This window comes from Penicillium pulvis (genome assembly GCF_028828015.1).
Source record: "Penicillium pulvis strain IBT 33274 chromosome Unknown scaffold_8_segment0_segment0, whole genome shotgun sequence".
NCBI classification, from domain to species: Eukaryota; Fungi; Ascomycota; class Eurotiomycetes; order Eurotiales; family Aspergillaceae; genus Penicillium; species Penicillium pulvis.
In genome coordinates, this window is record NW_026643080.1 from 5,708,898 (window position 1) to 5,725,035 (window position 16,138).

General features: G+C 49.3%; 6 protein-coding genes across 6 annotated transcripts; 5 read left to right on the forward strand and 1 right to left on the reverse strand.

Annotated features, from left to right (window-relative positions):
• Positions 1-92: 92 nt before the first annotated feature.
• Positions 93-1,973, forward strand: N7503_011567 (putative tetracycline-efflux transporter; the record flags this gene model as incomplete). Its single annotated transcript, XM_057071113.1, has 3 exons — positions 93-308; positions 381-1,830; positions 1,885-1,973. 3 exons carry the CDS (start codon positions 93-95, stop codon positions 1,971-1,973), a joined length of 1,755 nt encoding a protein of 584 aa, XP_056917724.1.
• A 400-nt stretch (positions 1,974-2,373) lies between these two features.
• Positions 2,374-2,811, forward strand: N7503_011568 (uncharacterized protein; the record flags this gene model as incomplete). The annotated part of the gene is made up of 1 exon (XM_057071114.1): positions 2,374-2,811. One exon carries the CDS (start codon positions 2,374-2,376, stop codon positions 2,809-2,811), a length of 438 nt encoding a protein of 145 aa, XP_056917725.1.
• Positions 2,812-2,866: 55 nt separating this feature from the next.
• Positions 2,867-5,176, forward strand: N7503_011569 (pentatricopeptide repeat protein; the record flags this gene model as incomplete). The annotated part of the gene is made up of 1 exon (XM_057071115.1): positions 2,867-5,176. The coding sequence occupies one exon, from the start codon at positions 2,867-2,869 to the stop codon at positions 5,174-5,176; it is 2,310 nt and encodes a 769-aa protein (XP_056917726.1).
• Positions 5,177-5,835: 659 nt separating this feature from the next.
• On the forward strand, positions 5,836-7,231 carry N7503_011570 (uncharacterized protein; the record flags this gene model as incomplete). Its single annotated transcript, XM_057071116.1, has 4 exons — positions 5,836-6,130; positions 6,182-6,309; positions 6,359-6,535; positions 6,581-7,231. 4 exons carry the CDS (start codon positions 5,836-5,838, stop codon positions 7,229-7,231), a joined length of 1,251 nt encoding a protein of 416 aa, XP_056917727.1.
• Positions 7,232-9,257: 2,026 nt separating this feature from the next.
• erg1 (squalene monooxygenase erg1) lies at positions 9,258-10,685 on the forward strand (the record flags this gene model as incomplete). Its single annotated transcript, XM_057071117.1, has 1 exon — positions 9,258-10,685. One exon carries the CDS (start codon positions 9,258-9,260, stop codon positions 10,683-10,685), a length of 1,428 nt encoding a protein of 475 aa, XP_056917728.1.
• Positions 10,686-12,147: 1,462 nt separating this feature from the next.
• Positions 12,148-16,100, reverse strand: N7503_011572 (uncharacterized protein; the record flags this gene model as incomplete). The annotated part of the gene is made up of 3 exons (XM_057071118.1): positions 15,065-16,100; positions 14,892-14,990; positions 12,148-14,840 (listed from the first exon to the last, which is right to left on the reverse strand). The coding sequence occupies exons 1-3, from the start codon at positions 15,663-15,665 to the stop codon at positions 12,148-12,150; spliced, it is 3,393 nt and encodes a 1,130-aa protein (XP_056917729.1). The 5' UTR covers positions 15,666-16,100.
• Positions 16,101-16,138: the final 38 nt, after the last annotated feature.

Sequence of the window (16,138 nt, forward strand, 5' to 3'; positions counted from 1 at the left end):
AACCATTGCGCGTCAATCATCTGGAATTATCCTTTCATTAGCATGCGCCGATAGAATCCCAATCTGCATCCTATAAGGGACTCATCGCCATAATGGAGAACGAGGAGCTCTTCGCGGGCGAACCCGCCCTGGATGTGCAACACGCTACTGAGAATTTGGTTCAAGAGACACGTCGCACTGCAGATGGCACAATCTTGAGCGTGCACCATGAGCCCCTGCTGGTCAACAATGACGTGGATGATGAATGGCCAGAGGATGTACAGCAGCTTCGCGACGCCGACACACGCCCGCGATGGAGAAGACCGAGTGTGAGTGCCACAGGCACACGATGAAATGTTCCATTTGATCCTCTTTGGTCTGACGCATTGTCTTAATAACAGATTTACTGGCTACTTCCATTTGCACTGGTCTTCACCATTGGATTTGGTGGCTTGGCTGTGCCCAAGGTTACTCTAATGAGGGATTTAGTATGCCGCGACTATCTCTACGAAAGGAGTGTTAAAGACCCTAATTTTACATACCTCCCGGTGATTGTATCCGGAGACAATCCCCAATGTAAAATCCCCGAAGTTCAGTCCAAGGTCGCCCAGCTGCAGTTATACATCAACCTCATTTCTGGCCTTGTCGCAGCCCTGGTCAGTCCCCGGCTCGGCCGCTTATCAGATGCCTATGGCCGAACTAAATTAATTGCTCTGTCCGGGACATGTGCTGCGCTCAGTGAACTAATCACTTGTTTTCTGGGAACGTGGCCCGAATCTCTCTCCGTTTATCTGTTTCTGTTTGGAGCGCTGGTGGACGGACTGGGTGGCTCTATCACTGGTGCCCAGGTGGTGCTTCATTCTTACGCAACTGATTGCACAACTCCCGATCGACGGAGTATGGCATTTGGTTTATTCCACGCTGCACTGTTCTTGGGCGTGGCAGCTGGGCCGAGCGGTGCAGCACTCATCATCAGTAAGACCGGGAGCTCGTTGATCGTATTTTACACGGGCTTTTTATTGCACGTCTTCTTTTCCTTGGCTGTTCTTTTCGTTGTTCCCGAATCCCTATCTAAGGAACTCCAACTCGTGGCTCGTGCTAAGCACCGCGTCAAGCCGACAGACGATGAACCAAAATGGTATTCGTGGAAGGCCCTCAACCCGATGAACCTCGTCGCTCCTCTAAAAATCCTTTGGCCTGCCGTTGGACGACCGAGTGCTCTATTTGCCAACCGGAAAGGTGCCAGCCCAGCTTTACGCCGCAATATCCTCATGCTGGCCGTGATGGACGTGGCTTTATTCGGCGTCGCCATGGGCACGGTGCAGGTCATCATTATTTATTCTGAGTATATGTTTGACTGGGGGAACGTGGAAATGAGTCTGTACATTGCGGTAGTCAATGGTCTGCGCACTGCCAACCTATTCCTAACCTTGCCTCTCGTTTCCTGGCTTTTCCGTACGCCGACCCCTAATGACGGCAAGATTCGCGGATCCGACATGCTCGACGTCATGATCATTCGGATATCTGTTCTCTTCGATATTCTTGGTTACATTGGTTATACTCTATCGAAGACAGGCACTACTTGGCTTGCTTCGGGTATTGTCACTTGTCTTGGTGGAATGGGACCCCCAACAATTCAGTCAGCGCTCACTAAGCATGTACCACATGACCGCGTTGGTCAGCTGCTTGGCGCAACAGGGCTCTTGCATGCTCTTGCTCGGGTGGTTGCACCTACCATCTTCAATTTGATCTATAGTTTGACTGTTGGGTCATATCCTCAAACGGTTTTTATGCTTCTTGCATCTGTTTTTGGAGCTGCAGGATTCTTGAGCTTGTTCCTTCGACCACATGGTATGTTGCTTTTGACACTGTTTTAGATTGCGTGCTAACTTTTTCTGTTCCCAGTCACCCTTGATGATGAGCCTGAATTTGACATAGCAGTTGAAGCTAACGAAGATGGAGAAGGCGAGGAGGATCAATTGCTTTTAAGATAATTAGATCAAATTTACCCTGGAGGTATATATATCTGCAAATTCATTGTCAGTAGAAGTATTGAAGAGCTCGCTTTTATATAGTATTTGTTATTGAATGTTTAATTAGTCTTCGATGAGTGTCAATGATCGTAAGATCAAAGTAGCATCAGCCGATCCGATCAACAGTCCGGCGGGCGGAACGGCACAATCGCGCAGCTTTTTCGAGTTTCCGAAAAAGTTGCCCGAGTTTACCCTTTAATCCTCCCCAACATCAATCGCCTTCTGGCACAACCTAAGCCTCGCTTTGAACGCGGTGACCTAGAAAGAGGATTTTGTGAACAGTCTCCTCCTGTTCATCCTCTATCGCCGCAGCCATTGATGCACCGCTGGTGAATCCAGCGCGCACTGGCCAGCGCACACCATGTTCCCCAAAGCCGCCAATTCGACGCCGGCCGTCCCTTCACGCAATGCCCTCCGCGTCCTCCGCCAATTGGCCTACGCTGGCTCCGTGGGAACTTTTTGCACCGTTGCAGCCATCACTTACGATGTCCACCGACGGATTCGCGTGGCTGAGCAGATCATTGAGAACAAACGTACGATCCGGACCTCGGCACCGAACTACGATGCCACAGCTTCTGCCAGGCGTCTTGCGCTTATGATGGATGCGGCAGAAGCTGGTGAGTTTCTAGGTTTGGATTCTCTGAAGCATAAGCCCTCACCGCACAGCCAGAGCGAGGAATTCCCGCTTGACGTTGACCAGAGCACCCTGGAACAAAATATCGACACCAGTCTACCCCCCTACGACTCGACCAACTCGGAACCTTCGGCCTACACTGGCAATTCGTCCCACTTCGCTTAAGACCCTCGCAACAGAATTTGAGGATCCAGAAAACAGTCACCAAAATCAAATTGCTATGGCCAGAGAGCTTGAAGAGGATGAGGCTCGGCGCGCGAAAGGTTTTCGTACTTTGGAAGAATCAATAAAAGATAGGCTGGTGGAACGACGGGCGGTGGATGCTGCCACCCTATATCTGAAGGGGGTTTCCTCTACTGAAGTAATCTCATGGAACAGGCGAGCTCTTGGCTATGAGGTCTACACAGCGAATTGTTTGCAAGGCAATGTGTTTATTGCTCGATCTATTTTCAATCGCCTCGAAAGGGTGTCGATTGTGGACACAAACCTGTGGGCTACCATGATACATATGCTTGCTAAGGCAGGTCATGTCGAATCTGCGGCCGTGGTATATGATAAATATCGGTTCAAGTTCACTGTTCCGATATATTTGTTGGAAGTCACTCTTCGGTGTCTTATTGAATCCAACCGGTTGAGTGCTGCCAAGTGGCTTTTTTACTCCAATATCAAACATGACCAGAGCGGTGGCCTTTGCGGAGCATATCTTGATGGCCTTTGGAGAAAGACCCACAACGTTGAACTGGTCAGCAAGGAATTCCGAAAGATTTTGGGCAGTCTTGCAGAGCTGGAGCGAAATCCAACGGAAAAGGTGTTTAATGCGCTGGTCAAGGCGTATGTTGATGCAGGTCAATATGAGGATGCAGAAGCCATAATTCGTGACATGGAAACAAAGCACGGCGCCAAGCCCGGCTGCCGTACTCTCGGTCTTTTGTTGTACGGCAAAGCCTTGCAATGCGACTGGGTTGGTGTCCTCAGCGGAATGCGTGAGATGCATGAGCTTGGTTTCACAAAGCAGAAGCAGAACTTCTGCCAGGTCTTCGACCGGCTCTGGCTGGAGTTTTGGCCCTCTCACTCTGGATCTGAAATCTGGAATTTCCTTGAAAAGTGTATTGTTGAGTTTAACATCCAGCCCGATAAAGTTCTGCACCGGCACTGCATCGAAGGATTAGTCGAACGATGCGACCCCGAGATTCTGACACAGTTTACTCTCCTGGCCGAGGAACGCCAATGGAAGACTGGAATCGACCACGATGCAACCATGAGAATCTTGGAAGCACGTCGTCTGGCTATGCAAAATACTCCAGTGGGATTTTGGAAGATGCTCCAGTCGGCGAAGAAGCAATATGGGATGGTGTCAATGTCCCGGCGTATCATGGGCGTTGGAGCCGAATACTATAACATCGACAAAGACAAAATGACCCCAATTGGTGATCAAGCCAAGCAGACGGAATCTCAGATTATCAAAACTCTTTCTAAGAGTTCTGTCAATTTATATGTTCCGATGCACAAGCGAATGGAGCATTATATCCACGTTGGCAAGTTCCTCGAGGTACAAGACCTCTTCCATCAAGGTGTCGAGAGGGGCTTCACCCCCAAGCCGCTTCACATCCAGCTTCTCGCCATCGCGACTCTCCTCCACGGAGGCAGGAGCAGTCTTGAAGATACCCAAAACATAATCAAGAAGCACTGGACAGAGTTTACCAAAGAGCCATCACCCCAATATACCGAGCGCACACCGCGTTTCACCCCTATCTTTTTTCAAAAGGTCATGCAGCTGGACCGCGGTATGGTGAGCGAAAGCATCTTGATCAAACTGGCACTATTTGAATTCTACGAAGTCTGTGCCCAAAATGAAAGATTAACAGTCAAGCATCATTGCTCCGCTGCTGTTGCTCGCCGCATGATTGCGCTTCGCCGTCCTCTCGCCGCCGTGAACATCCTCGAAGCCGTCTACATGTCAAAATGGCGCAAGACTTACGGCTTCGATCAAGTCCAGCTGAAGATGTTTCTTCGTGCCTTCACATATGCCAACAACGTCCGCGGCGTATGGTGGTGCATAATGTCACTGCTTGCTCGCCGTGAGCCAGTTCGTCGCGACTTTGTCGTCGAAGTTGAACGCTTGACGTCTGTTTGGGAATTGAGATTTTCTCCGCCCGCCGTGGAGACACTGCGAGGACTTGTTTCCGTTTTGAAACAGAAACATGACGGAAGCCAGTACTGGATGGAGTTCACTACCGATCCCGAGCTGAAGAGGCAATCCCGGGCTCAGCTTTGCAAGCCGCCGGGTAAAAGCCAAGAGCTGCCCAGGTCTACAACGATTGAAGAGGCAATTCAGGCATTCGACGAAGAGATGGAGTTTGAATATGTCATTAACCGAAAGAAGTTCACCAAGAGAGAGCTGGACTATTGGTGGAGTGAGCGTATGGTGGTGCAATCCAACCGCCGACAACCGGAGCATCCAGAATACCCTGTACAACCCCAACCAGATCCCAGATGTGCCAAAGGGAAACCGATGTCGATATCGCTGTAAACATTCTTTTTGTATTATAATATCATCAACACTGTACATTCAATCCAAAGATGATTGAAACACTTGCAATTACGTTTCTGTGGTCTTATTGCGTAGATTCGTGTTCCCTCGTGTTCCGCCTTAACCAAGAAAGAATCAATGTCACTACCTTTGGCCTTCCCATCTTACCCACTGTACCCTTCCTATCAATACTCTGCACCCATCCACTAGCCAACCAATATCAATAACCCAGACCTTGAATCATAGTGTCACTCGACCGCAATAGACTCATGTTCCACTTAATTATGTGTGGGACCATCAATTTGCATGGGGTTGTGTTCGAAAATATCTTTTGAGCCAAGAAATTCAATCGCTTTCCTTATAAGCCTTCTCGCCCTCGCCTCAAGGCAAGAACAGCTAGCTAACTGCCAGACAGTAGGGACTCCGAACTGTGCGCGTTCACAATAAGTAAACGCAGCCATAATATATTGGGGCCTCATTGGATATGCACCTGGAATGATTCATGATGACTCATAGTGATACATATAACTTATAGATAAAGTTGATCATAAACATGAACCCTCTCATTCCAAATAGTAGATCATGCGAATTTAAAAGGCAATAATTCGCCCTCACCTGGGCAATGGAAATCCTCCAATTCATCAACGCTTGCCAGCAAGATGGGTGAGTCAAATCATGCCATCGTCTTTGGCGCGTCTGGCCTAATTGGTTGGGCTCTGGTAAATCAACTTTTGAGTCCCTACCCTAGTGCTGGCACTTTTTATAAAGTAACCGCCATCACAAACCGCCCAATTATCCTCTCTGAGTCTCACTGGCCAGAGCCAGGCTCGAATAGACCAGATCTGCAGCTTGTCTCGGGCATCGACCTTCGTCACGGTGATGGGCCTACATTGGCAGAGACACTGAAACGCGCAGTGAGAGATGTTGAAAGTATTACCCATATATATTACTTGGGTAGGTCATTCTCCACTTAATATACAATGATAGATAAACTTACCATCACAGTTTTTACTGCGGTCGAGGACGATACTGAGGAATTTGCCACCAATCTGCGCATGTTCAAGAATGTCATTGACGCTCACGGCTTGATTAGCCCCAACTTGCGATTCGTGGCGTTCACTGGCGGGACACGGGTTAGTGAGATCCATCGAGCGTGTGATATTTGCATACTAAAAATATCAGGGGTATGGTATATACACTCCAGGGGGCACATTTACTCCTCCTTTAACGGAGGACATGGCGAAGAAGCTTCCGATCGAAATCGCAAATACAGTTGTATACACAGCATACCGCAAGCTCCTTGATGCAAAGAGCAAGGGCAAGAATTGGACATGGTGTGAAGTCTGTCCAGACGCAATCGTAAGTCTTTCTTACATGCTACTGAGCATAACTAACATCATCAAGATTGGATTCACTCCCAACGGTTCCCAGTTCAGTTTAGCATTACATTGGGCCCAGTATCTATCGCTATGGGCTTACAACCATGGCATTGGACCTGAAACATCAGGACCCAGGACAACCGCTGTGCAGGTACCATTTCCTGGTAATGTGGCCAGTGCAAGCTCGCTGTTCTCTCCAGTATCCAGCAGCACACTTGCCCGGTTCATGATATATGCCTCGTTACACCCTGCGACCTGTGGCGGAGGTCAGTTGTTCAATGTTGCCGATAGCCAGACTGCTTGCAAGTATGGTGAGATATGGCCTCGACTGGCAAATTGGTTTGGTCTGGTAGGTGTGGGACCCGTCGAGGACTCACAAGCCCTTGACAATACGTTGAAGGCGGGCGAGCTGCCCGAGGCCACTAGGTTCCTCACGCCGGGTGAGTATTTTGCTGAGCATAAAGAACAATTCTCTGAGCTTGGGCGTGCGAATGCTATTAGTGGAGGCGTCGGTGCTGGTAGGCGGCAGCTTGATAGTGTGGGCTATTGGTTGACTTTCGACCGGCAGCTCAGTCTGGAGAAGCTTAGGGGAACAGGATTCGAAGGTGATAGAGACCATGTTCAGGCATGGCTGGAAAGTTTTGAGATGTTCCGAAAAGCAGGATTGATATTATGAGTTTGAGCATTCGCATCGCTACTACAAAGCTGACTGCAAGAAAAGTCTAAATTCAAGTTTCTCACATTTCAATCCAACAATGTACCTTCTTACTTGTTCTATTGTTGGTTCTATTGTTGGGCTTTTTGTGCTCTTAGGATCAATGATCCCCACGGACAATCGCCTCAAATGACTCCCTGATCGACCCCTCCCAATCCCTTTGAGTCTTCAGAGGCTTCCAACCCAACCCCAAGCTCTTTTCAGGACGAGTACTCGTGCTGTAATAATCAATGAACGAAACCAACCATCTCGTCAGGGGACAAAGTACTACTTAGAAGCAAAGCTTGTTTCTAGTGAAACCCACATCCCCTTCACCGATTTTCTCAGCAGCAACCTCAAGACTAATCGATCTGGGTTCAGGTGTGTCCAAAGCTCCAAGTTCGAATCCCACCTTCCCGATCAAAGCAGTCACTTCAAGCCAACTAGCATCTCCTGCATTCGAGAAGTAATATCCATCTTTTCCATTCGGAAGGGGTGGGATTGAAGATACATGGATGAAGTGGACGTCGGTTCCCTTTTGTTCTCGCCTTCTAGCCAGTCCGCGGATCAGTGATTTGGAGCCCTCTTAATGGCGTCCTAACGCGACGTTTACGACAATGTCATGTTCAATTGCAGCTTTTTCCAGGGCTTCTGTATCGTCGAGGCCAGATACAAGAATTGTGTGTACGCCTTTGCCGTTGAGAAGATCCGCTTGATCGGACCGACGCACCACTGCGGATAAGGAAAGTGACCAGGATTTGGCGGCTGTAGTTTTGATCAGGTGTTGGAGTACAATTCCGCCACTATATGTCTTCCTTGTTAGGGAGCTTTGCTCTCAGGTGCTTCTCATTGCATCCACATACATGAAGCCGGTTGCTCCCGTCAACAGTAACTTGTATTCTGCCATATCTTGCCCTATTCTACCTTGAATGGATACAAGCTCGAGATTACGTCTGGCTTTTGAATCTTTTATCTGATTAGTAATTTTTTATGCCCCGCAGGCTAGGATGCACGAGTAGGTACTGGGGTAGTTCGGGTAGGCATTTTTAAACTCGACCGAAGTAGCGCGGATATATATTCCTTCGGTCATCTTCAAATCGAGAAATACCATCATCGGCAGTCTGAAAATGGAAAAGCAGACGGCCATGGGCCCACTAGATCCCTGCAGTACTCAATCATGCGTGGACAGAGATCGCCCCGAAGGCTCCATTGCCTTTCCAAGTCCAGGACAATCAAGTCTGTTTGTACCGAAGAAAGAGCTCGTACCCAATGCCCCGGAGGTATTTTCCCATCTGTCTAGCGAGAGTAAGCACCTCTGGGAGCAGAGGCAATTATCGTCTAAAGTCGCCAAAATAGCGGATGCCACCATGCTCAGACTGGTCTTGAAGGATACGATCCGGGTCGATGGGAAATGAACTGTTAATGGAGATGGTAAGACTCATGCTAGACCGCATACCTACCACTTGGGCAAGGTAGGTAGCCATGTCTAAACATCTTGTACATTGGCTAATTCCAAGGTAGATAGTCTAGACTATACTTCATCCTGTAGTCTGATTAGCTGTGTGGTTTACTTTCAGTGCCAATAAGATAACTGTCTACTGATGCCTTGCAAATCAGGCCAATTATCGGTTTCTTTATCCAAGAACATGTCTATGCAGGCTGTCCAGAATCGCAAAATCTGACCAGCAGATAGGCTTTAGGTCCACGTGTTTATGCTTATATGTAAGTCAAGTGACTGTCCTTAGTATACTTCATTATTAACTAAATGAAAAAAAAATTGAACACAGATTGTCTTTGGTGGAAGATTGGATGATACTCAGATCTACTTCGTATAGTTTATCACCAAAGGCGGAGAGCTTGGGCCTTTCACATGTCATGCCATGCCCCCTTTCCCAACCTTTTTCAAATGAATCAGCCCACCCAAGTTACTTTTCCCACGCTTTAAAACCCTTCAATTATGCCACTGCGGCCACGGCCGCCATTTCTCTGATTGAATCTTATTCCCATCATGACCTCCGAACTCAACGGCCATGCCGTACAATCCCAGGCTGCCCGCCGCCGCCTCGAACACCACGAGGCCGACGTAGTGATCGTCGGTGCCGGAATTCTGGGCTGTGCCCTCGCAGTCGCACTAGGAAGACAAGGTCGAAGTGTGATCCTATTGGAGGCGTCCATGAAAGAACCTGATCGCATTGTCGGCGAACTGCTCCAACCCGGTGGCGTGCAGGCACTGGAAAAACTGGGTCTGCTGGAGTGTCTAGAGGATATCGACGCAATTCTTGTGAAAGGATATCATATTGCATACTACGGAGAGCCAGTCTGTCTCAATTACCCCAGGGAGGCTCCCTCTGAGCCTGAGCCTCGGGGCCGGGCTTTCCACCATGGCCGCTTCGTCATGAAACTGCGCCAGGCTGCGCTTGCCTGTCCGAACGTAACGGTGGTCGAGACGAAGGCGACAGGACTGGTGACTTCGACGCAATCACCGCAGGTTCTCGGTGTCGAGTGTGTGACCAAGGATTTGAAGGATTGCTACTTCGCCCAGCAAACCGTGATCGCCGACGGATACGATTCGAAATTCCGCAAGGGCCACCACCAACATACCCCGAAGCGCCGCTCTAAGTTCTATGGCCTGGAAATGATTGACGCTCCTCTCCCCTCACCCTGCTACGGCCATGTCCTCCTCAGCGAAAGCCCGCCTGTCCTCATGTACCAGATCGGCACCCACGAGACCCGAATTCTGATCGATATCCCGGATAACTTTCCCCCAGCGTCGGTGAAAAATGGTGGTGTGAAGGGCTACCTGCGGAACACAATCTTGCCTTCTCTTCCGAAGGATGTGCAGCCCTCGTTCTTAGCGGCATTGGAGAAGGACAAGTTACGGTCCATGCCGAACTCGTTCCTGCCTGCCTCCACGAACAAAACACCCGGCTTGATAATCCTAGGTGATGCGCTGAACATGCGACACCCTCTGACAGGTGGTGGAATGACCGTGGCATTGAACGACGTATGCTTCATCCGTGACTTGCTCAGTCCCGAAGTCGTACCGAGTTTCGAAGACACAGAGCTCGTCTTGAAACAGCTCTCTCGCTTCCACTGGTTGAGGAAGAAGTCCTCGACCGTCATCAACATTCTCGCTCAAGCTCTGTATATGTTGTTTGCTGCCGATGATGTGAACCTCCAGGCTCTGCAGCGTGGCTGCTTCCGCTATTTCCAGATCGGACCTGTGGACCAGCCGGTTCTGATGCTTGCAGGTCTTCTAAAGCAACCCCTCGTCCTCGTCACCCACTTCTTCACTGTCGCCTTCCTCTCCATCTGGGTCCTTTTCCGCGAAACCCCGGTGACCCAACTACTCCTGTTCCCCTTCAAATCCATAATGGTCTTCTGGACAGCCTGCGTCGTGATCGTTCCATACATCCTCGCCGAGCTCTTTTGTTGACCCTGCATCTGCATCCACGTGAAAAGATGTCCAAGCTCCCATGCCATACCCTTATGAACATATCGTTTTTATTGCCTTTTCCGACTGATTTCTCGGCGGCGGGTATACTGTCTTAATATCAGTCTCACTTCTTGGAGCCTATACAACCTCTATGTGATTTAATTACACCTCTCCCATTTTTCTTACTTGTTCTCGGTCATGTGAAAAGAAAAAGATACTGTCCGAGATTTCTCGCAGCTGTGTCACTGATGTACTATATTTTGTCCCATTATTTCTCGCCTAGATGAGCAATGCCACTATATCTCGAAGATGATAACTGAACTCTCGTATATACGCTCCGGGGAAGAATGACTAGTGTGACCTTCAAAGATAAGGAATACATGAACCTCGGGCTGGTATCATAGGCAAGATAGAGCTTGTATCAACGGTCATACATACCTCAAGGCTGCATGTACAACCCCAGAACCATGACGGCACCGATGATATCGATGGCGCCATAAAGGCGACCAAACAGGTACATGAAAGGCAATCAATCCACATTCAAGAGTCTTGTTTCTAATGTTCTGTCTACCTTCCATTCACCGACCTACTAAGTATTGAGTTTGACCTGTCTCTTGAAGCTTCAATAAGCACTGAACACTCCATATATGGACATCCTCGAATCCGCACTATCTAAGAAAGCAACAAAGAAGTCCCTTTTCGAATGTTTTTTTATTTATTCGTTGACAACGTTATTCTCTTTTGTACAAAGCCGAAATGATGGCACCATAATAATCTCAGTCACAGGCAAGTGAAGAGGAAGTTGAGGTTGAAGGAAAAGGACAAGAAAAAAACCGGGTCTAGCCATTCAACACAAGAAAACTCCAAACAACTTCGCAATGAGAAACAGATTTCGTGTCGGTTTTGCTAGAAGATGATGAGATGGAAATGAACACACATACCAGGAAACAAGCGCAAAACAGGCCAATGGTTTCCCCAAAGGCGATGACAATGATGGATAATGACATATCATGAATGATAATGATAATATGATGCAATTCGCATATGCCGCCCCAAGCCGCCGTGCGTACCGCCTTGACACCGGAAAATGGATGAAATGAAACTTTGAAGGGAAAAAAAGGAACATTCAGTCAGGACAGAGGGACGTCGTTTAAAGTCAGTTTCAGGGTCTGCACAGATTGACTGCTTTAGAGGGTGGGTTTCGTTTCTGGGTTTTCTTTTTCTTTGGCGTAATGATAGCGTTTTAATAATAACAGAGGAAGAGAACTGAAGAACCTTCCCAGGTGGATATGACTCCGATGGAAAATACAAACAAGGTTTTGTCTGCTGCGTCTCCCACTAATTGAAACTTGTTCAGATTGTGCGCTTTTGATTTGATTTTGACGAAAAATTTGACTCCACATCCGAAGTCGTCTTGACGACAAACACCCACGGGGAGAGTGTCGATGTATATATTGAAGACTCATCCGCCTTTTCGCATGGACTCATCTGCAGGAATCGGCTCAGGACCATTGTGGACACCGTTTCGAGACTCAGCGGATGATTTGGGATTCCTGCGGTGCTTTTTCTTCGTCGTCTGCCATCCGCCATGGTTGTTCTCGGCTGCACCATTGGTGGCTCCGCCTGCTTTCTTAGGTGGATGATCAATATGCCTGTCCTTGGACTCATTCGGGGCATTGGACGAGTGGTTGTGTGACCCATCGTGTCGTCCCTTGGCTTTGGGCTTATGGCTATGGCCATGGTGATGGTTGTGATTGTGATTCACACCATTGGCCTTTTCAGAAGCTTCCCCACCATTTGGTCGCCGCTTTGACGTTTGCCGCCGTGGCTCATTTGAATGTGAGCCATTGGCGGCTTTGTCGTTTGATGAGCCCAAGCTCTTGGGCTGAGATGTTTCTTTGGCTACCTGATGCGCTGAGTTCGATTTGTTGAAATTGGCCTTGTTAGAAGCGTGCGTCTGAGCAAGCTTTTCCGCGTTGGACAAGTGGTAATTTTGTAGTCGACTAGCAAGAAGCTCGGGCTGACCATTCGTCTTCTCTGATTGTGATTCGCTATTCCCGTTGACGTTGATCATTTGCTGGGACTCGAACTGCGAAGGGCGAGTGAAATTCGATGGCGGCTCCAATTCGAAAGGACCCGGATCCTGAAAATCCTGAGATAGGGAATCAGAAAAGCTGGCGGGCGTGTTGATATTATGATCGTCTGATGTGGAGGTATAGTGGCTCACGGCAGTATACGGGTCTATCAAATCATTTGTATACGACGGCGCGCGATGTTCACTGGGTGGTACCGAACCATCCACAATCAGAGGACCACGGTCGGCGGGTGCCGGACGCGAAGCCGATTGTGGCGGTGGCTGGGAAACTGACGATCTGGAAGTCATCGTAGGAGTTTGGTCGGACCGTGCCGAACCATCAGACGAAAAGACGCCAGATTTATAGTCCTGTTGCTGAATGGGAAGGTAAGACGTATAGCCATTTGGCAGCGCTAAACCCACAGACGAAGTCAATTGCGGCAACATTGAGTTCTGTTGATAGAGCTGCAATTGTTGAGGGGAGACGAGGTAACCCATGAGATCTTGTGGCCGATTTTCATCCACCGAGCCAGAGCGAGACTCATTGCTGGGGAGGCTGTTCGGCGCCATCGTATTTTCATCACTGCTGCCCTCTCCGCCCTCTGATGACTCAGGAGCTGGGCGTTGCTTGGAGCCCAGGGATGTGTCCAAAAGCTGAGGAATCGTGTAAAGAGACGGAAAGGTCTGCGAGGACGGGGATTCTTGAGGTCGAGCAGGTTGCGACTGCGCTCGAAGAGATCCCGATCCTTTCGCTGACCCGCTTGCAGCAGATGATCTTCGAGGACTCCGGCGAAGATCAGGAACAGCGGAAGTAATAGAAGGCGATGAAGGATTCGTAGAACTTCCCTGTGTGCCAGAGGCACTGACGGAAGCATAGGTTGGAGCGAAGAAGGGTTGATGTGGCCGGTGTGAGGGAGTCAGCGGCGGATGATTTACCGTTCCAGATCTTGACCGCGAGTCCTCATCCCCAGAGAATTCCTGAGGTACTGGGAATCGGATGAACGGTGATTGGAGGAACACCGGTGGAGGGCGCCCAGTGATCAGTGCCTGGTTATGTAGCTGCATTCTCAATTCTTGCTCTTGTGCCTGCAGAAGCTGGATCTGCTGATAGAGCTGGTCATGCAACAGAAACTGGGCCTGCTGCTGGGCCTGCAAAGACAAGTCGTTTGCATTCGTCGTACTCGGCTGCCTGAAGGTACTATTGCCCTTGTTCCCTGTGTTAGACGTCCGACGACCACCAGCAAATCCTCCTCCTCGGTAGGTTTGATTGGCGTACCGACCGCCTCCACGGCCGCCTCCGCGACCCCCACGGGCTGGCGCGGGAGCGATGATCGGTCTTGGTTGAGGCGGAGGTCGCTCCCAAGTCCGCTCTTCTTCTTTGGGGAATTCGTACTGCTCACAACATCCTTCCAAATCACCCTTTGCAGCGAACTTGAAGGCCCTCCTCAGTTCCAAATGGAGACCCCGAAATGACGTGTCGTCGGCCGTGTTGCCCAGGTTCCGAGAAGTGCTGAACGGTTCTTCCACGCAGAGGCGGTTGTTCATAAGTAAGTGCCAGCCCTTACCCTCTTTTGAGATCAAAGTACCTTCGCGCACGGAGATGGCGTTCTGCTCATAGTTGATCATATGCCCGTAATACCGGAAAAATTCAAAGAACAACTCTCCCACTGATTGCTTATTTTTCCGTCCGAAGCCGTTCAATCCCTTCATATCATCGTCAAAAGAACAGACTAAACCATCGGGCGTTACTTTTTTCTTGTGAGGGCGTGCTTGGAGACTGGGCAAAATCGGCGGGTTCCTGGTCTGCAGAAAGTTGATAATCAAGCAGATCCAGGTATAGGAGCTTAATGTGCCTCCCAAGGCCGCATCGTTCAAGGTTCGACGTTTTGTCCAGTACTTGACGCTCATCGCCAATGGTCGTACCCTTTCGTCAACATCAACATATGTCCGAATCATGCGAGTGTTCTCCAAAGCCAGGGTATTATTGACGTTCATGTCGCACGCCAGTTTTAGCTCCGGATCCCAGATTTTCACAATCGGGACTTTCGCATGCGAAACACAGACAACTCGTTGCATCCCATCTGTTCAGACCGGTCAGATCAGCCTAAGTCGCAAACAACCCCGTAGTTCACCATGCCTCTCTCCAAGGGCAATCTTACGCTTCGCCAAAACCTCCGCTAATAAACACACATGTTCCAGTTCCTTAAAATTGGTTGTGATGCAAATGTCAACTGTTCCAAGTCAGCCTGGCTGTCCAGCTCTCCTTTTTTGATACCCATGATTCCATCCCAAGTGGCCAACGTACCATCCGAGTCACTTGAACACAACTTATTCCCCGACGAACCAAACACATTGGCCTTGATCTCATGGCCGGGCCATTGGTCGTTAAATAACTTCTCCAGTTTCTGTACCAGCTGCCGCTTTCGATCATCACTCTCGGCGGACGGTAGTAATCGATCGTACAAGTCCATTATGTCGGTCGTCAGTTTCTGCTCCTCCTCCGGCTCCAACTTCTCTTTCAACCCTTCTTTCTCCTCCGGCAATATATCCGTACCCAGATTATACGGTATTCGTCTTCGGAAGAAAGACATTGCTGTTTCATATTTACACGCCCCGAGCGGTTTTCGAGGAAGATGGGTTGACTCGGAGTGGGTCGATCGAGGCGAGGTGCTTCCGCGGACGGGGGACGGCGACCGGGAGTGGAATGAGAGGTTGCGCGCATGTTGGTAAGGGGTCGAGGGGAGGGAATTCGATTGCTGAGAATTTAATGCAGGGCGTTCTGGAAGGTCAGGCGCATCGGTCTCCGGAATCCATGCTGCCATGGTGGAAGGCTGATCCGATGCTATCGGTGGGATGTCACCAGGCTGGTGGGAACACTTGCTATTCCCATCGATATGAGAGACCATATAGCAATTTTCAACACCAGTTGGTTGTGGACGGGGGAGGTTTTTTTCTTGGGTTGACTCGGCGAGCGACTCGGCTGAGATTTAGATTTCCACACCCACCACACTTAGGACAGCCCCTCCGGGTTCCACTCAATGAAGTCTCCCCAATGAAAACGGTCCACAATTCGTCTCAAAGACGCCTTCGCTGTCGTGGGCAAGAAAATCGCGTCGCTCTTTGGGTTCGCAGCTTTTGGGGTAGAAGTGGTTTTGGCTTTTGAAGTGGTGCGGGACGAGAGGTTTCAATGGTCCTCAAACAATGGTTCACAAAATTGTGGATTGGCGAGCACGCCTGGTTTCTCCCTTAAGGCGGGACGAACGAAAGAAATCAAAGTAATACAACAAGAAGAGAAAGGAAATTGCTTCGACCAGGAGCAAGGAGTTAGAAGAAAAAACAAATAATACAGACGAAGAGGTCACTTTTTGGAGTGAGGTCC